The 25,818-nt window shown below is 43.8% G+C and overlaps 1 protein-coding gene across 1 annotated transcript in view; it reads left to right on the forward strand.

The window, feature by feature from the left end:
* Positions 1-3,150: 3,150 nt before the first annotated feature.
* LOC146782673 (extracellular calcium-sensing receptor-like) overlaps positions 3,151-25,818 on the forward strand; it is a 141,708-nt gene continuing 119,040 nt past the window's right edge. The window contains exon 1 of the mRNA XM_085637173.1: positions 3,151-3,529. Within this exon, the coding sequence (XP_085493299.1) occupies positions 3,151-3,529 (379 nt within the window). The remainder of the gene's footprint in view (positions 3,530-25,818) is intronic.

The raw sequence follows: 25,818 nt of genomic DNA on the forward strand, positions 1-25,818 counted from the left end.
ACACCAAAATTCACATGTTATTCCCTATGGACTCATAATATATGTTATTTATTGCACCCGATAAATAATGGACCCCACTGTCTTGTTAATTACCAGAGTGATAAATAATGCCTTAACTTATAACCAGGGCCATAGCGTACAGAATAAATAAACAAATTCATAGATCATTGATGATATAAGATATCAGACTCACTGTTCCATTACAGGGATGTCTAGACTTTGATGTTGCTCCTTACTACCCATCTTGTACTCTGAGGAGCATAAGAAGCCACTATCAAGAATATGAGGAAAAGGTGAATCAGGAAAAACCCACATCACTGTGTAGCACCCTCCCTTGGATCTGGTATGGATTTGTCTCATGTGTTATGTTTACTAAATAGTCTCCCGAATATAAATATTGTATATTTTATAACATTTAGAGTTGGGTAACACTCTGCATCTACATTTACCTGTGAGTATAGACAGCTCATCTGCACCATACTGCATTAAACATTAATCTAAATGCTCTCTTTGGTGTAATGCTATATGCATGCAGAACCTAATCCTTCAACTACATTGAATTATATTAAATGAAGATTGCAAAATTTCAGAAAACCAGAGGTGAAGGAACCGGAGAATCAAAAACGTAACTTGATTTCAGTAGAACTGGTTATGAAACAATATTTCTTATGAAGAAATACCCAAGCCGTACAAATACAAATGGTGGCACTCCAACAACAATCAAATCCACTGAAGAAATTCTGCTGCTGGAACAAAGATTTTCCAGAGATAATTGTAGCACAACTAATTCAAACAGAGCAAGATGTCCCCAGACAAAAATTGGTCATTGTGAGACAAGGCTCTTCAGGGCATGTGTTGATAAACTAAAGTTAAAAGATGGACGTCTCATTATAGCTTTTGTCTGGAATGGGATTCTGACTATGTGAACTCTGTCTGGTGTTTGGGAAAGATATACCAAACACTGAACTGTTTAGCCTCTATTAGGAAATATACAACATTACTTAAATCTGCATTCAATATTAAGTATGTGAATTCAGTATTAATTATATAAATATCCTGAGTGGCTAAATGTAAACAGTCATAAGTGAATACCTAATGTCTGTGCCAGTCTTCCTCGATTGTCCCCCTTGTTGAATACTCTCCGACTACAAGTGGTGCATACTGATTTGATGTTCATGACAGCTGATTTTTACACTTTCATTTGTTGCCTGCCTTGTTGGGCCACATAATTGGAAACACCCATGGTTTGAACATTTCTGGGGAATATTTTCCTAACACTCAATAAAGTTTTTAAGTCAAACCTAACTCCTACTGAGTTTATCTCTAATTAAATGGAGGTTTAATTGTTAAATTCACCTCATATTTGCAAAACACTTCATTTATCCTTTTTAGTGGATATGAGTCATACATATGAACTGGGAGAAAATACTTCTAAAGTACCAGAAGTATATAAACTGTGTTGATTTCCTTTAAAGACTGAATTGTAACATATACAGCTTAAGTGAATGAAGCTCATTTTGCCATATGCATATGCTCCAGGAGTACTAAATTGTACTACAATAGATAAGAGACTGACATTGAAATTATTTACCCTTCAAAAGGGCCAAGGTTTAAAGTGGATCCATGATACTTCTTCCATTGCAGTCTTGTGCCTGCAATTGCAAATCTTATATTATGCCTGAAAAGTTAAGCTATCTCAGAAGATTGGCAGTTCTTATAAAAGCTCATTACCGCCACAACATATAATATTAATTGTTGAAAATTGTTATGGCTGTAAAGCTCTGCCTATTTTTGTATGATAAGCTGAATAATGACTGTGAACTTTCAACCTGAACTAAGTTTAAGCAACATGGTAATCAAAAATGTTATTTGTTAGTAGAGTACTGTAACTTTGTAAATACATTTTTGAAGTATATGTGAACGAGTTACTTCTATGATGATGAGGAGGATCTTTGTAAGATTGCATTATTTGAATTTGGGAATCCAATTAATAAAATGTATTTTATAGAATCAGAGACTCTTAAGACAAGACTTGTATGGTTATGTTTAAATAAAAGAGAAATATTCTTTGTGATGTTATTGATAGAGCCTCTGTCCATGGATTCTTTTTACCTCTTTCTATCTCACACAGGCTTCCCCCTAAAAAAAGAAATAGCACTTATACTAAAGAAAGGTGGTGTTCTGGAATTTCAGTAATGTCAATCGAACTTTGAGTTTGAGCTTACTCTAAAATTGATTAATGTGAATAAACACTATTATCTGTCTCAAATTGGGACCATAGCTGAAACCATTATTTACACTACAAAGAAAAAGGACAACATGTGCGATATTGCAATTTTGCAAAAGAATGAAAACCTGGCTTTTTTAATAATCCCATCAAGGAGACAGCTTCCTACCCATCTGCAAGGTGACTAGATACCCTCACGGGTGATTATTGCACTCTACAAATATGCTTAACATAACAAAAACATAAAAACATATTATGAATTGCATTACTTACAGAACTATTTGCTTTCAAAGCTCACACTTTAATAGGAATGGAACTAAGGGCTCAATTACGATGTCGGTCGGAAAGACCGTCCAACCGACTGGTCCTCTGAAACATTCTGATCGACTCGACCGCAACCTCTCTGACCGCCGTATTACGATGTATAGCAGGTAAATTCTGACTGAATCATTCGGAAATCAATCCGCCACACTGCGTCCATCAGAAACCAGTCCAAACCGACCAAGTCAGTCGGAAATGTCGTCGCAAAGGCATTCCAGTTACGAAGAAGCATCGGTTGACCCGCCAAACAGATTACGATGCACCTGACGCAGTTTTGGAACTGTGTCAGTTTGGGTTCCACATGGCAAGTGTAAAATCCCACAATTAGTCACAACAACAAGCATAGGCAGCGCCAAATAAAATACAAAATTAAATAGTAGACATGCCCACCAATCCACCTATATAGAGACCTAAAAAATGACCATGATGCTTTGCTCACGCAATACTGTTGCTAACACAAGAGAGGAGTCACTGGCAATTCCCTGATCTCCGCATTGCACACACTCACACACTTCATCAACCCCACAACTTGCACATATCACTTTTTTAAATACCTTTTTTTTTAAAACACCCTTTCTTTTACATTCACCCTCATCCTCGCCATGCCCCAGAGGAAGCAGCCACAATTTAAAGAAAATGAGTTGATAGTGCTTGTAGATGAAATCATCAAAGTAGAGCCACAGATATTTGGGACCCTAGTAGTACAGACTCCCCGCACCCAGAAAAATAGGATGTGGGACAGGATAGTAAACAAAGTGAACGCTGAAGCACATGTCCTGCGCTTACTAGATGATAACAAGAGACAATGGTACAAAGTGAGAAGGATGGTCAAAAAACTGTGTGCTGAAGAACATCAGAATGCACAATGGACTGGTGGTGGCCCTCCTGCACCACCTAAGCACTTTACTTCCTGGGAGGAGAAGGTGCATGCCATCCTTACGCCAGAAGGCGTGTATGGACACACAGAAGGAACAGAGTCTGGTAGGTAGCTATTCTACATTCCACTACAGTTAGCAATTACACCTCTGCAGACATCTCTGTAATGGACCCAGTTAACTAAATGACTATTTTTTGATTACAAAAATCAAAAGTTAATGAGCATGTGATGTGTATGTGATACAGATAAACTTGATACCTGCAATGAAAATAAATAAAAAGGCTGAAAACTATTGCCATGTACACACTTCTTCCAAACTTACAAGGCTTTGTGCTCCAAACACCAGTCACCAGTGTTAGACATCTTGCCTGTGAAAGCAGAGTCCCAGGTAGGCTGGTTGGGATGGGTGGGAAGGTGTGTGTGGGCCCAGGCCTTATGGAAGTTGTAGTGACAGTAAACACTTCTCCTCCCACACAGCCCTCCAGCCCACCTGGAAGTTTGCTTTTCTGACAGAGTGACAATATACTGCCATGATGGCTGACACTGGTGGGAGTTGAGGTCAGCTCAGACACCAGACTCCAGTGTCAGACATCTTGCTAGTACACATCCATTCACTGTCAGGTGCCCATAGGCCCAGATGAGCTGGTTGAGATGGGTGGGAGGATGAGTCTTTACACTGACTATATCCCCCATCAGACCCTGGCACACACACACCTTCCCACCCAGCCCAAACAGACCACCAGGAACTATGCATACCTGACAGTGACTGTAAATATACTAGCAAGATGGCTGACACTGGGGACTGCTGTTCAAACCACAAGGCCATGATAGGAGTTGTGGTAAACTCAGACACCAGGCACTAGTGTTAGACATCTTGCCAGTTCACTTTCCCTCATTGTCAGGACACCACACTTCCTTTTGGCCGGTTTGTGCTAGGTGGGAGGAAGAGTGTTTGCACTCACTCCATCTCTTCCCATCATGCCCTGTCCTACACACACACTCTTCCCACCCAGCCCAAACAGCACAACTGAAACCTGACAGTGAGGGGAAATGTACTGCCAAGATGGCTGACACTGGGGCCTGGTGTGTGACTTGTCCACAACTACTATCATGGCTTCTACTTCAAACACTAGGCCCCAGTCTTATATTCCATATAGGTATCATAATATAGGCCCGGTAATCTCATTACCCTTCACCTATATTCTCTCCCTACATTACACATGTCACAGTGTACAGGGTCTGACCTTTTACCTAGATATTAGACTGCATTCAGAATACGTGTTTTCCCTAGTTTGAAATCTCATACATTCTGCATGAGGATTCTTGGAAGCACAGCAGGACTACCATCTCCAGTATAAAATCTATGTACAAAGTTCATGCCCAACATCATCCTTAGACCAACACAGTAATACAGCAAGGTAGGACCCCTGGGGAGACCTATGGGTGTATATACATCACATTTTGCTAAGATAAGACAGAGGAGACTGAGTCTTCCCGTCCGACACACTGACAAGAGACTCTGAGGTTCCTGCATGCAAACAGTCCAGCTCGCAGTGGCCTAACATCCCTTGTGGGGTGTCCAACTCGAGACCTGGACGGGGTCCCAGAGTCTCTCACTTCAGGTAATAGAGTTGACTAAATCCTAGATGGATTCTTGGCTTAACACCTACATACATGCTAGGTACACTAAGGTACATCTAGTTAGGGAAGCATTGTAGGAGTAAGCATCTTTTTTTCATGTGTTTTATATATTCATATGTAATCAGGATTATTGAAAGATGGTAAAGCTATACCATCCATTTACCTTTATAGTACTGCTAATCATTTGTCTCTTATATTGACTAATGGTTGTAACAGCTCATCTATTATTCACCAGAATAACAACTGTTCAATAAATTCATATTGAAAATGCCCAGCCTGTTTAGTCTGTGTATTTCTCTGAGACAGACTAAGTAAGCACGAGTGACTGAGAGAAAGGTAGTATAATGTTTCCACGGTCCTGAGGGATCATGGTTGTCATCTTTGATGGTTGCCAAGAACTGTTCTCTCCTTGGTAAGAGGAGATTCTAGTGACACTGTGAGCTAGTTGGTACAAAGAGAGCCAACCTACCCGGTGGGGGTGATCCGAGTTTGTCTGACACCAATCCTACAGTGTATGTTGTCTAAACGTGCAGATGCTGTATATTTCTTATAGGAACTACACAACATGGCGCCATCAATGTTGGTTGGGTTCTTATTTAACAGTAGAATCTGAGTAGTTCAGTCGTGCTATTCTCAGAAATCCCTATTCACAAAACACCAGAGACGTCTGGAGTGGGTAGGCTAAACTCCGCCACAGCTGAGTAGGCAAAAATACTATTTATTAGCTGTTGGTTAATTAAGCTTGAAGGGCACAGTGTTCCTAAAATTGTGCAAAACACCTTATCTTAAGTGCCCTTGTAAAATACTTCTTCCTTTAAACTATGACTGAACACGCGGATAACGCTAGAGGAGTTGTGCAAAACTTGCACCTCACGGATGACGGGGAAGATGCAAATGCAATTCAGATTGCAGAAAATATTAGAAATGCAGTCACCCTGAAACAGCTTGCGCATGGTTTAAAAAGAATTTGGGCCATCATACAGAAAGCCTGTACCTGTTCTGGCAGTTGAAGGAACACGAACAGTACTTCTGCCACCTCTTGCCGGTAGAAAGGAGAAAAGATTTGTCTCAATTGACTTAATCAAACCACACTATGTGGCCAATACTAAATAGTAGGCCACGTGGACTCCGGAGTAACAGATACCCTCCTCTCACAACTATTCAAGAAGTTCAAACAGAAATACTCATCACGTTTGAAGGGTCATCTATACGGGATGATGGAATATCCAACAATGCAATGGAACTCGTTCCGCTCTATACCGAAGTTCAAAATGAGAACTCAACATAAAGACAAATTTTAATTTGACCAAACATAGATATCTATGTCAACGTGCCCCAACGAGAGCAAGCTATAGGTGCCACAAAATCTGCGGAATTACCGAAAATTGATCGAACTGCATCTGGCTATTTCATTGGCTTTGATACATTTTCATTGGATCCAAGCGAACCTGAAAGGACGCCAGACAAAATAACTTATCTACAGCAATTTAAAGATTTCCTGAACTTTCATAAAAAGACTTACCTGATATCACCTTGGGTAGAACTCTGGGTAGCTAACCGGGTTACTTTTCTTTCTTTTCTGAATAGGCCCAGTAATTGTCTTTGATGTGCTTATTAATGGAATTTATCTTCAAGAAAGCTCTGCAGCACAAAAAGTGAATGTGATTCTGAAACCACATCTATCATCACATCGTGAAAGAAGAGACCTATCACCAGTGAATATTACAGCAGTTTCTATACCTGATGGTAAAGTATGGGACAAGTATATTTGGCCTAACTGAACTTTTAAAAATACCACATTTATTTAAGATTTCATTAAGTGATATCATTACCTCCGATGATTGGGATTATGAAACTGTAAATAATATGTTGTCTGATTTAGAAAAATCTGCTGCTTTTTCTAACAATGAAATGTTAGGGGGCACATCAGACTTTGAAAAAATGTATTGTTATCAACACTATTGTCATCACTTTCTTCATAAATCTGCTAATCCCAGAAATGTTTTCACATGCCACCAATGGGAACATCGCCCAACACCGCCAAAAAGCAGTTCAAAAACATTTGTACAAAAGTTTCCATATTTTTCAGGGTATACCAAATCAAACCCAGCCTCATAATATTGTAAGGTTCCACCAACACCAGCACAGAAAAAAATGTAAACAAACACCAAACAGATTTATTCTGTTACCTTTATTGCCCAATTGTCTGAACAAGGTTGCGACTTATGGAAAGACACCATAGACTTAAAATCGGTCTGGTGTACAAGGGTCCGGCAGGTACAGGGAAGCCACATCACAAAGGTTTTTATTATGCTGTCTACAATGAGATTTGAAAAATATCACAACAAGAGGCCGCTGAAAGATTACAAGAAATAGATTGTATAAACCTAGAGAAAGTTCTAGCAGCGGTTGACAACTGGTTAATGACACTAACCTCCAGAATATATTCACTGGGGAACATTGTATCATCTGCTATCGATGTACTAGAACAAGATTTGTCCATATTACAACACGGGCAATCACAATAGCGTTCTATCATGTTGTAAAGCTGGACGCTGCAATCTTTGCGCGCAGGCTATGTGCCTTGGCGTTTCATAAACAGCACGATCCTGTTTTCCTCGAATAATCTGATGGAAAAAAAGATAGAAATGGCACAAAGGGGAGCGAAGCATACAATGCTGCACATTGAAAAACTGTACAGATTGTCCTTTACAGTGGCAGAGTCACCGTCCACAGAAAGGCTAATCCATGACCACATAACTCTTCCGGTCACTACTTTTCAATTTCAATATTGCCTTGAATAAATGCAGGCAGGCAGATATGAAGAAATGGGCAGGGAATTCATCAAGGTATCTTGGGACTTACCGTACAGATTTCAACGACTTGTGCTGACGCTGTCTTCCTGTAACAGGAAGACAGCGTCAGCACAAGCCGTGCACTCAGCGAAAATTCGCTTAATCGCGTCCGTACCTATTTATCGAAGTTTCAAATTGAAGCACCAGAAGGTAATAACCTCTGTTCCGGAGCTCAACAAATTGACATTTGAACTCCCCTTTTCGATGTTGGGTATTATTCCCTTGTATCACCACCCTTTAACACTCTTAAGGTCCTGACGAAAGCCCCCTCGACCCTGCGGGGCGAATAAAGGGCTGAAACATGTCCACCCACCACTTGGACTGATTGTGCAGTGGACACATTATACGCCAATTCTGCACAACTTCCTCCTATTTTATTCTTTTCCCATGCACCAGACAATAATAAAAATACAGTCCAGGTAGCATGAGGAAATAACCCCTTTTTTAACATATTTTTTCACTGAACACGAGCACTTTATTATAGTTTTTATTTCTGATCACTACTGCAAATATCCAGTGGTTCCCTCCGGGTGGAGGAAGCATAAACAAAACCCAATGATGATGCTGTCACGTTTTTTAGGCGGAGAATCAAGATATACTGCCATACGATCCATCTAAACATGAATGAGGGTTTTTTAAGGAATAGATGAAAAACCATATAACCCTGGAAAACAGGTACAAGTGATCCATTCTATTTTTGATTACAAACTACTTGCCGGAAGGTGAATGGACCACATCTCCTTCTATCTCCCTCAACTTGATTTACTACATGTCAAATTACAAAAAACATGATCTGTGTAAGTACAAAGCTAAACAGTCATACATTTGGCTTGCAGGCATTCACTTGTGTGTCATGAAATGAGAACAATAAGCACCTTAATCACAACATGACCACAAAATTCCAGTGAAAGCAATAGACTGTGAGTGTGTAGGCAGCAACACCTTTGTGACTCGTGAGACATGGACTAAGCACAGTACACAGGCCTGAGAAACTCCAACATTGGGAACTAAAGAGTACGTATGTCACTGTTATCCTACAGATGTGGAGAACACCAACCCACCAGTGTTATCCACAGAATGTCAGATAGCAGTCAATGTCCAGTCATATATGTAATGGGTATCATTTGAGGTGCAATGGACATTCACATAAATGACTGTTTCGTTTCTGTATCTACATTGCAAGCTGGGAACAACCCCGGAAAAAATGAGGACAGCCAGTCCCAGACTCTGGTCAACCAGGAGCTCTCTAAGAAGTTTAATAAAAAAATTTAAAAAACAGGAGCTCTCTGGCCCTTAAGACCCTCACACATTCTCGGATGAGGAAGAACAACCTGGCCCATCAGGTTTGGGTCAGCACACAACACCAGCAGCTTCAGGAGGACCCAATGCTACCACTCCCACCTCAGCTAACTACACCCAACTGATCCCTACCTTGACGGACACAGCAGCCCGGGACACCGCCAGCAGCACAGCAACACAGAGCAGTCTGGAGTTGACTGACAGCAACACCCCCATCAATGAGGAAGGAGGCTAGAGTTGACTGTGCCACCAACAACTGTGCCTGCTAGGGTGGGGAGGGACTGTGTAGATCCACGCCATCAAGCAGCTGGTGCTGCCAATGATGATCACCCAAACCTCTCCCGGGTGATCAATGCCTACGAGGGTTGCCAGGGAGAAATGGGCCAGGTAATAGGAATTCTCCAGAACATCGAGCAGCTGCAGGCAGGCCAAAACCAAAGGCTGAACACTTTCAACCCAAAAAATGATGAGATGACTGGGGGGCCTGCAGGGTATTAGTACTAGGCCTGGGCGTAGTTCGTGGAGTTTTGCTGCGCGGAACTCCGTGAAGTTACAAAAAAACTCTGCGAAGTTCCGCGAGTGGCAGAGTTCAGTGCGAACTGCAGTTTGTGATGGTATTCCTGCTGCTCGGGTAAAAATTCTACCCGAATGGCAGCTCGAGCTCGCTAACTTATCATTCGCAAGCGGGGAAAAAACTTCCCTGCATATCGCGAAGCAGAGTTTTCTGCACTCCGCGGAGTGCGAATTGCAGAAAACTCTGCAAACTCCGCGAACGGAGCGAAGTTCACCGCCCAGGCCTAATTAGTACCAGCATCCGCCAGATTGCTACTCACCTGACCACACTTCCCTGTGTGCAAACATCTGGGGCATCAACATCTGCACAAGCCACAGGGAGGGACGTGAAGCCTGGAGGAGAGTCCCCAGTTCCCCAGGAGCATGCAGCTGTGCATCCGAGAAAAAACAGTGAGAGTCGAATGGAAATGCACCACCACCAGGAAGTGACAATGTGCCCTTGATATCATCCAGTGTGTGCCAAGCGTTCACTTTGTTGACTGCCATCAATAACTATCCCACATCGGATGGAGGGTCAAAGTTGAAATTTGGACTCAAATAACTGGCATTACTTTGGGGAATTTCATCTACAAACACTATCAACTCCTATCTGCACCGTCTGTTTATCTTTGTGAACACACCACCATTGTGTGGATTTAATTTATCAAATTATGTACAAAAATAAAAAAACTTTTCACCGAAATACTTGCTCATGTCGTGACTTTGAATTCCAAGGGGCAGATTTATGAGGTTTTGCCGTAGGGAAGCGCAGCAGGCCTTCCTGCTGCGCTTCCCTACGGCAAAATAAAAAGGGCAGGGATGCGCCGTATCTATAAAATGCGGCGCATTCCTGTCCTTTTCCCCTGCGCCGGCGCACAATGGGCTGCCTGCGCCAACGCAGGCACCTCTGCACCATGGTGCAAGGGTGCCTGCGTTGCGGAGATGAATATTTTTGTACAGGAAGGGAAACCTTTCTGTACAAAAATAATCACAAGATGTTTTTCCTCTTTGTATGGGTGCTGCAGAATGCAGCACACATAGAAAAAGGAAAAACGAGGAGAAATATAGATATTTCTCCGCGTTGCGCCTCCCTTACGCCTCCCCTGGGGAGGCGGAAGCTTTTGGTGCTGCCTCAGATTTACGATTTCTCGTAAATCTGGGGCAGTGTCAAAAGGCCATGGGTGTTGCTGGGAACGCCCCCAGCAACACCCATTGCACGCTCCTTTAACGCAGAACACTGCGTTAAAGGGACTCATATTTATGAGGCAGCATTAAGCCAAAAAAAGTGGCTCAGTGCCGCCTGATAAATATCACGCAGGCTTCTGCGCCACGGAACGTCACAAAAAGTGACGTTCCGATGGCGCAACGGGCCTCATAAATCTGCCCCCAAATGTACATATTGTAATCACCTACAAAATCACAATGAAGAAAGTGTGAACAACATCAGTAACAAATTACTTCCAAGTAGGACTAGTGAGTAAATGTACCTTGGAACAGCATGATAGATATACACGACCAGGTTACCACACAGCCCATAGTACACAGTACATATTCACAGGAAGTCAAATGTCTATACAACTATCACTATTTGCTAGCACAATCAACAATCATTGTCAGCAAACCAGTTCATCATAGTCAAACTTTGATTAGAAATGCCTTTGGATGTGTGATATCAGACAAGGCACATATCAATGTGGAACACATGTTTATTCTCCAGATGCAACCTTGTGCTTGAACAAAAGTCAAATCATATTACACAGTACTGAAAGGCACTAAAAACAAAATCACCAGACTATTAGGTCTGAAGGAAGTGCGTGCCAGGGAGTACTTCAACATTTCCATGTCGGTGTCTGTCACAGCATCATGTGTCTTGTGAGGTCACAACGTGCAAGTCCACTCTGTAGATGACCTGGAAAGAAAAGAAAGGTAGCACAATTCTGCAAAGTATGTCATCTAAAGCACAAAAATGTCAGTGTGAACACTAGCTAGGCTAAACGGTAACATTGTACATGTTAACCTGCCCATTTCAATGACCCACCTTAGAAAAAATCTCAAGACAATTATCATAAACTCACAAGCAAACACACATTGTCCACTAGCAACATAACAACAAACAATGGTGGTCAGTCACCTCTTCTCATTGCATACTTACAGTCATGTGAAAAAGTTGTGGATAAGCTGTTGTCTCAAATCCATGCCATCATCATCATCACCACTGTCATCATGGCCCAGTCCTGGATCCTCCATCGGTGGCACAGGCTGGTCTCCATCGTCCACTATCAGAGGTCTGCTCTTACGTATTGCCACTTTGTGTACCATACAGCAAGCCGCAATTATCTGGCACACCTTTCCTGGGATATACTGCAGTGCTCCTCTGGTCCTTCATAGAAGAAAACAACATGTTCGACCCCTCCCAATCAGGCTTCAGGAAAAACCACCGCACCAAAGCCACCCTTCTCGCCTTGACAGATGTCATCTGCTCCTTCCTCGACAGAGGAGAGACTGTGACCCTCTTTATCCTGGACCTCTCTGCAGCCTTCGACACAGTCTCACACCGCACCCTAGCCTGCAGACTCCACGACGCAGGGATCTGGAACAAGGCCCTCTACTGGATCCACTCATTCCTCTCTGGCAGAACGCAGTGGGTCAGACTCCCACCCTTCCTCTCAGATCCCACATCGACCACCTGCGGAGTTCCCCAAGGATTCTCCATCAGCCCCACCCTGTTCAATGTCTACATGGGCCCGCTCGCACCCATCATCAGATGCCACGGACTCAACATCGTATTGTATGCAGACGACAACCAACTCATCCTCTCCCTATCCAATGAACCCAACATCTCCAAACACAACTTTCAAGAAGGAATAGAAGCAGTCGCCAGGTGGATGAAGAACAGCCGCCTACAACTAAACACGGACAAAACCGAAGTACTCCTCATGGACCCATACCCCGACGCCTGGAACGACACCTGGTGGCTCCCTGCCCTCAGGAACCCACCCACCCCCACTTACCAAGCACGCAACATCGGAATCATCCTGGACTCCGAACTCTAAATGGACCACCAAATGAACGTTGTCACTTTTTCCTGTTTCCACACCCTCTGTCTCCTAAGAAAGACCTTCAACCGGATTCCCCTCGAACACAGGAAAACCATCACCCACGCCCTAATCAGCAGCAGACTGGACTATGGCAACACACTCTGAGCAGGGATCAACAAGTACCTCATCTGCAAACTCCAGAACGCCTCCGCCAGTCTAGTCCTCAACCTCCACACCATATCACCCAGCACCTAGGGACACTACAATGGCTCCCCGTCAAGAATAGAATCCCCTTCAAGTTTCTCACCCATTCCGACAAAGCCCTCCACAACACTGGACCTGCCTACCTGAACCACTGCCTCTCATTCGACGAATCCCAAAGATCCCTCCACTTAGTCCAGCTCGCCCTTGCTTTGGTGCCACAAATCAAGAAGAAGACCAGAACAGGAGGTTATTCCTTCTGCTTCCTCACGGCCAAGGCATGGAACACCCTTCCTCTCCCCCTCCAACAGACACCAACCTTTATCCAAATTATTGAAGGACCTCAAGACCTGGCTCTTCGATGAATCACCGTGAACATCCAAGAGCTCGCCCCCACAGCGCCTTGAGACCCCTTTGGGTGAGTTGTTGTTCTTAACAAATCCTGATTGATTGATTGATCCAGACAGCGGAATCTAGACTTCATGAGGCCAAAGGATCGCTCCACTACCCACCTGGTTCCTGCCATGGGCTTCATTAAAGTGCACTTCTGCAGGGGTGACTGGGTTCTGCATTGGTGTCAGTAACCATGGCTGGTTGGAGTATCCAGAGTTTCCTACAGTGAGCCCAGAAAATACTTCAGTTGTCAAACAACATATCACTATCTGACATACAACCAACATACACTACAACATCACCCATCAACAAGCCAGGCCCGGTCAGGTTGCAGTTGAGACATCAAATGGGGGATGATGCTGTTACGCAGGATATATGCATCATGTGCAGACCCAGGAAAACTGGCACAGATGTGTAAGATATGTAAGATGCACATGTCAGCCAAACATACCACCTGGACATTGATGGAGTGGTAATGTTTGCGGTTGCGATATACCTGTTCATTGGCCTGTGGTGGTATTATTGCAACATGTGTGCCATCAATAGATCCAATTGCATGGGGTATCTGTCCTAAGGCATAGAAAACTCTCCTGGTTTAGGAAACATGATGTAGTGGTACAGGTAACGGATCAATGCCGGCAACACATCCTGAAGGACATTGCTGAACATGGGCTGGGACATTCCACCTGATGTTGTCACTGCGTACTGGAAGGTTCCTGTGGCAGAGAAATGCAATGCTGCTATCACCTTCACCTTGGGGGTTAGTGCTGTTGGATAAGCGCGACCAGGCCGCAAATGAGGTAACAACTACTGGCACAACTCATCAATTGTAGCCCTTGTGAAACAGTATTTCTTGACGATGTCCTGTTCTTCCAATGTTTGTAGGTCTGGAAAGGGCCTGTAGACTGGAGGCTGTCTGCAATACCTATGTGTAGAGTGTAAGCACAGTTTGTGTTAGTTCACAATGTACCAAGCAACATGCACTTCGACAAACAGCAAACAAAAAATGACCACACCTAAAACTAGATGTCTATGGAAATACATGTTTCCATGAATAAGGTTGCCCTTCAATACATATCACAGCATTCTGATCCTTGCTTGACATGTTCCAAGGTATGGTGACAAAGCAATTAGAGTGCAGTAGTGTAAACGTCATTAGTGTCTGTCACTGTTCACGTAAAGCAAGCACAACATACTCAACAATTCACAACCAAATAAGCCTAGATGTAGGTTTGTGAGAACAATCATATGGTTTAACTGTACTCACAATATGATCATGTAATGCCTGATATGTGGGACACCACATACACACAGGGTCTCACAATTGAAATTATGCACACTACTGTGACAGGGTGGACACTGTCATGTTGTTGTGTCTGCATTACACAAAAATATACATACACACACATTTAACTATATAGGAGTTTCATATAATGTGGTTGGCCTTTAAGTGTGGAACAAAAAGATACACTAGTAAATCACATTTTAAACCTAAGCTTATGTGGCTGCTTAATGTCAAGGTGTAGTCATTCCTTGTTAAATGCATTATCCAGGACTTGAAAAACACACCACCTTTCCAGTCTCACATCACACAGACTACACACTGGGTTACACAGTCCTGTAATGCAGTGACTAGGTAAAGACTGTACTTGTATTGCCTCAAAAACACATTGTGACTGTAGCCAAGCCTAAGAGGCTAAATGGAGTTGTTTGTTTTCCTGTTGGTATTAGTCTCCCAAACATTGTGCCATGTGCCCCTCAAGGTTATCATGGGAGTGTGAGCGTTTCAGTTAGTTGTCCTTTTCACCAGGAAAAAGCTGCATCCAGCCATGAATTTTTACAAAATCACAACATTTACAAAAGTGTCTGCCCTGCCGACTGGTTGTTAGCTTGGTGACATACGTGGGTCTCCAATCGCCGCAGTCACCCTTGTAGGAAACGGTGGCAGGACTAAGCCAGGGCAGAGACCTCCACTCCTCCCACGGAGTGTGCGGAGATGTGACTCTTCCTCGTTCCGTGGAGAATGCGGAGAAGGTAAATCTCTGCACACTCCGCAGCAGAGTGGAGTTGGCCAGCCCCCGCCTCCACCCCCCCTATATTAACAAGTAATTCCATACCACTTAAAAGTAAATTAAAACAACTTACCTGTACTGGGGTGTCCCCGGGCTGCCGTGCTCCTCTTCCTCGCCGTCTGGGTAATCCTTGAGAAAACTGCGCATGCACGCGAGCCCGCGCATTTTATTGCTGCCTAACATTGTACCTAGGATGGCAGACAGTTTATATTTGCCAAAGGCTGCAATAGTCATATCAGTTAGGTGACACACATGCGACTTAGCTACATATGGATTAGAATATGTCACCATACTGTCAGGAGTGGATTATGCTTGTTGTGTTCAAGATATTTCGTCTACTTGTCCAGGGACAATGCTGGGTGCTGCATGGTCTTTGTGTGTCATTTATATTTCAGACATTTAGGCAAAGTCTAATCATTTCAAAGTGTATTTTTTGTGTCCATCTAATTGTCCGGTTGGGAATGCTAGGCTATGTCAAGTCATGTTAGTACATTCTGAGTGAACGACATTTGTGTGTGCTTGGTCATCCAATGCACCTTCTAGCCCCCTCATGTGACACAGACAAAGGTGTAGCTTTTCAGCATGACAATTCACCGTAACAATCTCCTTCTTTGCTCAGTTCATGCAAGCAGTCTGATCCTCAGTTGTTGGTAACAGTAGTGGTGTGGAGTGGATTTAGTTGAGGGTAGATGCTATGTGCCAGTCTGGGCTGATGCTGCAGATGGACAGCTGCCCAGGGCCTCACAAATGCTAATGACTACAGAGCCCAGCAACAGAGCATGCATTTAGTGTGCTGTCACTATTAGGAGCTACAAGTAGGCAGACCCCTCCCTTGGGTTTGCATCCATAGTGCATCAGGGTGATGCACAAACAACACCCAACACCCCTCACCTGGGACACTGGAATGGGCTGAGACGTCAAAGTATTTGGCAGAAACACCCCTTCAGTTTATGGCCTGTATTGATAATTTTTTAATCTGTATTTCCTTTCATGCCACACTTGACTTGCGGTCACCCCTCTCTCAGCGTACACAATGCATCATCGTCATTCGCCATGTAGCCACATCACTTGTGAGTGCTATAGATGTGACAGCAACCTGCCCCTACCTGGATGAACATCGTGGATTCCTATGGTACGCCCCCACAACTGAGGTCTGACAACCACAATGGCATAGTAGCACTTTGGGCACAGCTCAACAGGGGTGAGTGCCGAGTGAGTAGAGGTGAGAATGGTTGAGTTTTGGGATTTTTTGCACACTTTTCCTCTGACAATTGTTTTGTCTGTACAAGCCTTTTCTATTTTAGCCACACATCATTTCTAGTTGAGCATATGATTTGTATGTATTTTGTCATTTGTGTATAGATGACAATGGAGTAATTTTGAACTATGTTTCATGCTGGCCAAGATCACACAGAGATGAACCTGGAGTGCTGTTATGTCTAGTGGATTGCGCTGTGCCTCAAGTGGTAATTAATTGAGAAACAAGGAGACCCTACCCACAAGGAGCCTGGGTATTACGTGTTGTAAGGAAACAATGGCTCGTGTGGATTAATATTTATCAATACAGTATATAATACATGATAGTGATCCAAAAAAAGAGAAAGGGTTAACAGAGATGTCAGAAGAAAAGGCACAGCCATACACATTAGATCTTTTTGTAAAGAATGTTTATCTTTTATATAGCAAAAGAAGTTTCATAAGAAGTGGACATAAATGCACAATACAGATTGACAATATTCATACGGTTTACAAATAGTGTCCCAGTGAAAAAACATAAACCTAAACAGACAAATGACATAAAGTGCAACATACAAAAAAGGTTTCCATTTTTCTTTACAAAGGCAATCATAAACAATTAGTAATTCAAATTAACAACACTCAAGCATTCTAAGTGTCGATTAAATGATTTGCTTTTCACGTCAACGGCGTTTCGACCCTATTCCAATTTAAAGGGTCTCGTCAGGACAGTCTAATATAGGGACACCTAAAAAAGGGGATAAGGAAAGTATTTGTCAAAAAAGAGATCCTTAGTCTCAGAGGAGGGGATTTTTTAGGGGAGCATTGATATTGAGTCTATCTACCTTGTCGTCCAGGAAGGATCTAACGTTTCAGTGTACGGTGACACCGTGCTCAAGGTGAAAATAAAATACTCACAGGTACCCAGCCGGATGCTGCGTGAGAACAAGGAGAAACCGTTAATGTCAAACCCATTATCCAATAATAATTATCATCAAGATACTCATGTTTTTACTTACCCCTGTGAGAAAGGACTCACGAAGAGGCAGTAGCCCGCTATTTGTATGTCTATTCTTGACTCTGCTCAGTGCGAGGGTCTAATAGTATATATCACCCACGAAGGCTGCAAACGCGAACTGCTGAATAGCTGTCGCTTCGTATCCAAGAGTTCAATCAACTATTACAAAAAGATAAAGAGGAGGGTGATGTAGTCAACTTCCGGGGTTAAAAATAACCTATCATTTACAGAAGTGACCTATACTGAAAACGACAACGCTCTTCCTACCTCTCTTCCTTGCTTCCGGGTATGCGAATGTCCCGTGAAGTGCTGCAGCAGGCGAACAGAGTTCTGTCTGCTAGGTACGATCACAACGATTGGTAGGGATAGAGTAATACTTAAACGCGATTCGCTGGCGGAAGACCAATCCGAGGTCTCCAACGATAATGTGCCTGTAGGGGAAGGCGCGTGACGTTGCTTAGTAACCTGCATCTGCTATCGGTCCGGGTGAAGGACGTATTTTCAAGGGTTGTCAATAAAGTTGCAAGCGAATCGTGTTTAGAACCATTAAATGAAGTAAGAGCAGCACTACGCCCTACATTGCTGGGTGACCAGATGTAATACGTCGAGGGACTTGTGGGGCTAAGATCAATGAGCATGATTTCTTGACCAATAAATTCAGGAAATACAATTATTACCAATATCAGGTTTCTTGTTCGTTCACCAATTATAACACATATCGGTATCTATTAACTCGTTCTTGTGGACAATATACAGTGAACAACTACAAATCTTATAAAAAGCCCAACACCAAAACTCCATAAAATGTAGTGAGAATATGTTACTAGCCATTTTAAGCATTTTGAAAAAATAAAAAATAATGAAAATGCATGACATTTAATACAAGAAGGCTTATTTTAAATTTCTTATCGAAGAAGATATGTGCCTCCAACAATAGTTGACTCTTCGATAAACAACGATTATATTACTGTACCTTTTTACAAAATATTCGCTTTTAGCATATCCATGGGACCCATATGCCAATGGATCTCTTACCCTACAGATTATACATAACATATTATTATACATTTACTGATTGGGGCAATCATGTGGAAACACGAAAGATCATCTTTGAGATTTCAGTTAAAACTATACTGAAAAAGGTATACTGAGAGACATACTGAATGCACAAGCAACACTAATTAGGTGAGGGTGGTAATGAACCCACGCCATTCCTCAGCTGAATTCAATCCTTGCATTATGGAGTTAGTACGTTCAATCCAACGACACTCTAGTCGTTGTAGTATCTGCGATATGTCTCTTTTAGGAGCGATCACTTTGTCTATTACTTGCCAGCGGATGTCATTTGCTGTATGGCCCTTCTCTTCAAAGTGATTAACAAGTGGGGCATTAAGAACAGAATTCCTAATCCTACTGCGGTGTTGCCCTATGCGTGCTTTGACAATTTGTTGGGTTTGTCCAATATATGGTAGCCCACAAGGACACAATATACAGTATACCACGTTTTTAGTATTGCAATTGGCAAAAAAATCTAGTTGCTGATCGACTTTTCCATGAGAGAATTTTTTGGTATTTGCTGTAAATTCACAGGCGACACAGTTGCCACACTTATAGTGGCCTTTTACATCTGGTAAACCCCAGGTTGATTCCAATGATCTCGTATTTTGGGACTGTAACCAAGCCTAAGAGGCTAAATGGAGTTGTTTGTTTTCCTGTTGGTATTAGTCTCCCAAACATTGTGCCATGTGCCCCTCAAGGTTATCATGGGAGTGTGAGCGTTTCAGTTAGTTGTCCTTTTCACCAGGAAAAAGCTGCATCCAGCCATGAATTTTTACAAAATCACAACATTTACAAAAGTGTCTGCCCTGCCGACTGGTTGTTAGCTTGGTGACAGACGTGGGTCTCCAATCGCCGCAGTCACCCTTGTAGGAAACGGTGGCAGGACTAAGCCAGGGCAGAGACCTCCACTCCTCCCACGGAGTGTGCGGAGATGTGACTCTTCCTCGTTCCGTGGAGAATGCGGAGAAGGTAAATCTCTGCACACTCCGCAGCAGAGTGGAGTTGGCCAGCCCCCGCCTCCACCCCCCCTATATTAACAAGTAATTCCATACCACTTAAAAGTAAATTAAAACAACTTACCTGTACTGGGGTGTCCCCGGGCTGCCGTGCTCCTCTTCCTCGCCGTCTGGGTAATCCTTGAGAAAACTGCGCATGCACGCGAGCCCGCGCATTTTATTGCTGCCTAACATTGTACCTAGGATGGCAGACAGTTTATATTTGCCAAAGGCTGCAATAGTCATATCAGTTAGGTGACACACATGCGACTTAGCTACATATGGATTAGAATATGTCACCATACTGTCAGGAGTGGATTATGCTTGTTGTGTTCAAGATATTTCGTCTACTTGTCCAGGGACAATGCTGGGTGCTGCATGGTCTTTGTGTGTCATTTATATTTCAGACATTTAGGCAAAGTCTAATCATTTCAAAGTGTATTTTTTGTGTCCATCTAATTGTCCGGTTGGGAATGCTAGGCTATGTCAAGTCATGTTAGTACATTCTGAGTGAACGACATTTGTGTGTGCTTGGTCATCCAATGCACCTTCTAGCCCCCTCATGTGACACAGACAAAGGTGTAGCTTTTCAGCATGACAATTCACCGTAACAATCTCCTTCTTTGCTCAGTTCATGCAAGCAGTCTGATCCTCAGTTGTTGGTAACAGTAGTGGTGTGGAGTGGATTTAGTTGAGGGTAGATGCTATGTGCCAGTCTGGGCTGACACTGCAGATGGACAGCTGCCCAGGGCCTCACAAATGCTAATGACTACAGAGCCCAGCAACAGAGCATGCATTTAGTGTGCTGTCACTATTAGGAGCTACAAGTAGGCAGACCCCTCCCTTGGGATTGCATCCATAGTGCATCAGGGTGATGCACAAACAACACCCAACACCCCTCACCTGGGACACTGGAATGGGCTGAGACGTCAAAGTATTTGGCAGAAACACCCCTTCAGTTTATGGCCTGTATTGATAATTTTTTAATCTGCATTTCCTTTCATGCCACACTTGACTTGCGGTCACCCCTCTCTCAGCGTACTCAATGCATCATCATCATTCGCCATGTAGCCACATCACTTGTGAGTGCTATAGATGTGACAGCAACCTGCCCCTACCTGGATGAACATCGTGGATTCCTATGGTACGCCCCCACAACTGAGGTCTGACAACCACAATGGCATAGTAACACTTTGGGCACAGCTCAACAGGGGTGAGTGCCGAGTGAGTAGAGGTGAGAATGGTTGAGTTTTGGGATTTTTTGCACACTTTTCCTCTGACAATTGTTTTGTCTGTACAAGCCTTTTCTATTTTAGCCACACATCATTTCTAGTTGAGCATATGATTTGTATGTATTTTGTCATTTGTGTATAGATGACAATGGAGTAATTTTGAACTATGTTTCATGCTGGCCAAGATCACACAGAGATGAACCTGGAGTGCTGTTATGTCTAGTGGATTGCGCTGTGCCTCAAGTGGTAAGCTGAGTGGACTGTGAGTCCACAGAAGTGTTGTGGGCCCGTCTGCTGTACAGATGCCACAGGAGCTTGTGTTACACCCATGCACTAAGTTGACAGACAGTGGCGAATGTGGATCTTGGAATGTGAGGCCTAGCCAAAGACATGTTTGGCCAGGTTGATATTGCATGGGCTGAGCTAGCTTAACAAGGGTAGAGGTGAGAAAGACTTGTGGGATTTTTATGAGATTGGAAGGTAGGAGTTAAAGTCAAAGGCAGTTCTTGGATAGGAGACGTGAAGCATCCTCATTCTTACAATGTGAATTTTTTTAAATGCTGGAGTTCAGGAATCAGAGCGTGGGACCTTATTAGACTGGTTAAGTCCCGGGCAAGGTGTGCTAGGAATAGGTAGATGTGATTGACGCAGAACCAGCTAGACAAGGTTGGAGGCTGGCAGGAGATGAGAGCTGTAGTCTGTGGCACTACGGTGAGAGATGACTGTAACTGAGATGTGGATGTTACAAGGCCACAGTGAGATAAGTTTAAACTTGTTATTTGCAACAAAGTGGATAAGTGTATGTCAAGGGTATGCACCAGTCGTGCAAGTTAGGGTGCAGTGTGGGGAGTTGTGAGGTGTTGTGCAGTTGATGTATGTTGTGTTTGAATCTGTGGATACAGTAGATTGTGAAATGACTATCAGTAGTCCTTAAGCAGAATAGGGAGAGTGAATGGTGAGAGATGTGGTGCAGTTTTAAGTGTGTATGTCAGAGTTGTATATGATGCTGCACATTGTGATAAAAGTGCAGTCCAAGACATTATTGAGGGTCGAAATAAGGATGAGAGGTGTACATTTGACATGATACATTTAACGTCTGCTGAGGAGGTGATGAGTACAATACATTGTGTACATATCATGAACAGCAGAGGTTATGTGTACATAGTGATGAAGAGTGGTGATGTGAATGTAGGCATGGATATAAGAAGGACAGTACCGGGATGATATTGTGAGAGTGTGGGTGTAATAGTTAGAGTACAAGGATGGACCTTGGAGGGCAGAAATGTTTTTCAGGATATCTGCACCAGAATGTGATTGTAAAGAGCTTGTGAATGATGGATGGGTTGAGAGATGAACATGAACTTTGAGGTGGATGTGAGAGGGGTCGGACCAGCATGAATAGAGATTATACAGGCCAAGAGGTAATGTTGAAATGTTCACATGTAGAGATTAGGTAGATGTGAGTATGCTAAAACAGTTGACAGATGAAAGTTTAGGAGGTGGTATGTGTTAGCTGCAGCTTGCTGTTTGCCACTGATTGTTCATGACAGATTGAGAATTGGCTGCTATGAGAACACTACCATATGCAAAACTCATTGGCATCACAGGACATGTTCTCTTTACCTTGCCTTGCCTTGGCTGAGTTGTGTACGGGCATAAGGGCCACGTTACCCTTTGTACGTAGATGTTGTCACTGATTGCTCATTCTTCACCTTGGATACTGCCCTGGGATAGAGGTGTTGAGTGCTCATATTTTACTGTCCTGATGTAGAAACATTGAATGGCAGGCCATCGCTTAGAGGGCCATAGCCCCACCAAGTGAAAAGTCCAGGAATGTGTTGGTGGGCCACATGGGGGCAGACTAATCCTGAAACGCATCCCCACACTTCCCAGTACACTAGACATACATGGGTACTAATGGCATTCTGACTTTGAATGTCAGAGGTATGGGGAACCCAAGGGAGATAGATGCATTGTAATGATATCCTGGATGTGCTGAAAAAAACATTGCACTGTTACAAGAGACATATGTGACATTGGGACATTATACCCAGTTCCATAAGTGTACTCTGGTTTGGCAAGGGTAGCCATTGTGTGGATTCATACGGGGTCTCATTTAGCCCATTAGACACTGCACGGAGCCGGAGGGCACTATGTCTTTGTAGTGTGTCTCCTTGATGTTTTCGAAGATCAGGGAGCAGTGTTTCATTTCCAAATGTTTACAAAGCAGACTTCATTCTGCACATACCCTTCATACTCACAACGTGTACCCATATCCCCTGGCTTGAGGGTGGTAATATCGATTGTGTCCAAGTGCTACAGAGTAAGTGCCCCCCCCGGCATCCTCTCCAGTGCTTGCAGCTTATCTTACTCAATGGACTGCACACTGGTCCCTCCAACACTGTTGGTGAATCCTACGTCCCAGGACTCATGAGTACTCCTACTACTCTGCAGTAAACAATATGCACATTCGGAATGGATTCTTTGTTAGCAGCTCACACTACAGCCTGAGGAGATAGATGCAGAATAGCTGTGATTGACATTCTCAGAAGATGACCCAATACACATGCTCATTGGGTGTAGTGTGCAGAGCCCCCCCCCAGTCCACACATGGTGGCTGCATCCTACATTGTTGTTGGCCCTTGCATTTTGCACATTCCTGAGGGATTCCATCTCCAAATATTTCACTGACTACTGGAACACAACCACTTCTAGGTTGTTGCAGTGGAAAACACTGAAAGCAGTATTGAGTGGCTGGTGCTGGGGACTTGGGTTGTGTCTAGGGCCAATCTCCACAGGGTTTTGCTTTAAACAGAGGCATCACTAGGTCATCAATCGACTGTGGGCCAGTTGCAGGCTATGATGTTACCCATGCTGACAGATGTCCAAACAGACCACACCCATCTGATTGAGCAACTGTTTTGCTTTTACTTTGCAACATGACAAACTGGAATGCACACAAAGGGAGATAAGTCAGTGCAACTCCTGTCTTGCCTCTTCTGTTGCTTAGCAACACCCCAGCCGATGTTCAAAATTAGGAATCAAATTAAACCAAAGGAAGGGGACTAAGGGCTCTTTTTAGGTCCAGCATACATGCCTGTTCAAAGTCAAACAAAAAAGGGCATGCAGTTCTTATTGAGGCAAAGGGAGAGCGAGGTCAGAATAGAAGAAAAGTTTGTCCCTTAGGAAAAGAGGGAAAGGGAGACCCCTCCTTTCGGAATTAAGGCCCTCACACACCCAGCCCCTTCGGTGCCGAGGACGTAATGGTTACGTCCTTGGCAACGCTGGAGCTGTGCCGAGGCAGTAACCATTACATCCTGGCACTGGCCTGCGGGGGAAGCGCTGGCGTTCCCCCGTGGGCCGCCCCCCTACATTCCCCCACTGGGGAAGGCAGCGGAAGCGATTCTGCTACCTCCCCCAACCCCTCCCTTGGCAATTCGATGACGTCGGCACGCTCACGGCGCACCAACCTCATCATAGTGTGCTGGAAGCCGTTTGTTTCAAGCGCGTCTAGAGAGAGGACGTTTAAAGCTAAGTCCTTCTCTCGGGGGGAATGGGGGAAAAAGGACACAGGGGGAAAGGAAATAGTTTTTCCTTTCCCCCTGTGCCTGTTTCTAATGGATTCCTGCTCCACGATTGCTGATGAGGCCCACGATCGTGGAGCAGGAATCCATCCACTGGACCATTGGCCGATTTTAGGTCGATCAGCCTCCCTGGGGGGGGGGGGGGCGAAACCCACGAGGAACCAGGGACTTTTAAATTTGCACATTTTGGGAGTGACCCCTTGGGCAAGGGTCACTCCCATGGGGGTGATATTTTTTATCCATGTTTCGCCCCCCCCGGGGCTGATTTGGCCGTTTTTAGGCCAATCAGCCCCCCGGGGGGGGGGGGCAGAATCCCAGTAGGCACCAGGGAATTTATTTTTGTGTATTTTGGGAATGACCCCTTGGGCAAGGGTCATCCCATGGGGGTGGTCTTTTTTACCTCCATGTTTCGGCCCCCCTGGGGCTAGATCAGCCATTTTTCCTGCTGATCTAGGCCCGGGGGGGGGTGGTTTGAAACCCACTAGATGCCAGGGATTCATTTTTAGTATTTATGGGGAGTGACCCCTTGGGCAAGGATTGCTCCCCTTTTGGGCATGAATGTTTTGGTCATGTCTGCCCCCCTTGGGGGCAAATTGGCTTTCTATTTTTAGGCCCATCTGCCCCAAAGGGTGATAGAAGCCTCTAGACTACCCGGATTTTTTTTAATGTATGTATATATATATGTATATACATATGTTTTGGGGAGTGGCCCCTTGGGCAAGGGTCACCCCCTTTTGGGGATGACTGTTTTGGCCTTTTCTGCCCCCCCCATGGGGGCAGATCGGCCATATATTTTTAGGGCCCAAAGGGGGCAAAAGCTGCTAGACCACCAGGGATTTTATTGTTTATGGTGCAAAATGTTTTGAGGAGTGGCCCCTTTTGGGGGTGAATATTCTGTCTGTTTATGCCCCCATAGGCCATGTATTTATTTAAGCCCATGTGCCCCCGGGTAAATTTTGCGTGTTCGGCTGATGTTTTGTGTGCCATTATTTGTGATCGTAACATTTTGTTTTCTCCTTTTCATTTTAGCACAAAGCTTTGTTTTAAATTGTGCTTGCGGTTTCGGCACTGGTAGAGATGCAGTTTAGTTGCAAGTGTTTGGTAAGGAAACATTTTTTTATATTGTTTACTACAAATGTGACCTTCATGAATGTGTTTTTTTGGAAATTTTGTAATATTAAAAGCCTATTTAGTTTTTGTTTGAAAGTCTGTGCCATT

This window comes from Triturus cristatus, chromosome 12 (genome assembly GCF_964204655.1).
Source record: "Triturus cristatus chromosome 12, aTriCri1.1, whole genome shotgun sequence".
Lineage (NCBI taxonomy): Eukaryota > Metazoa > Chordata > Amphibia > Caudata > Salamandridae > Triturus > Triturus cristatus.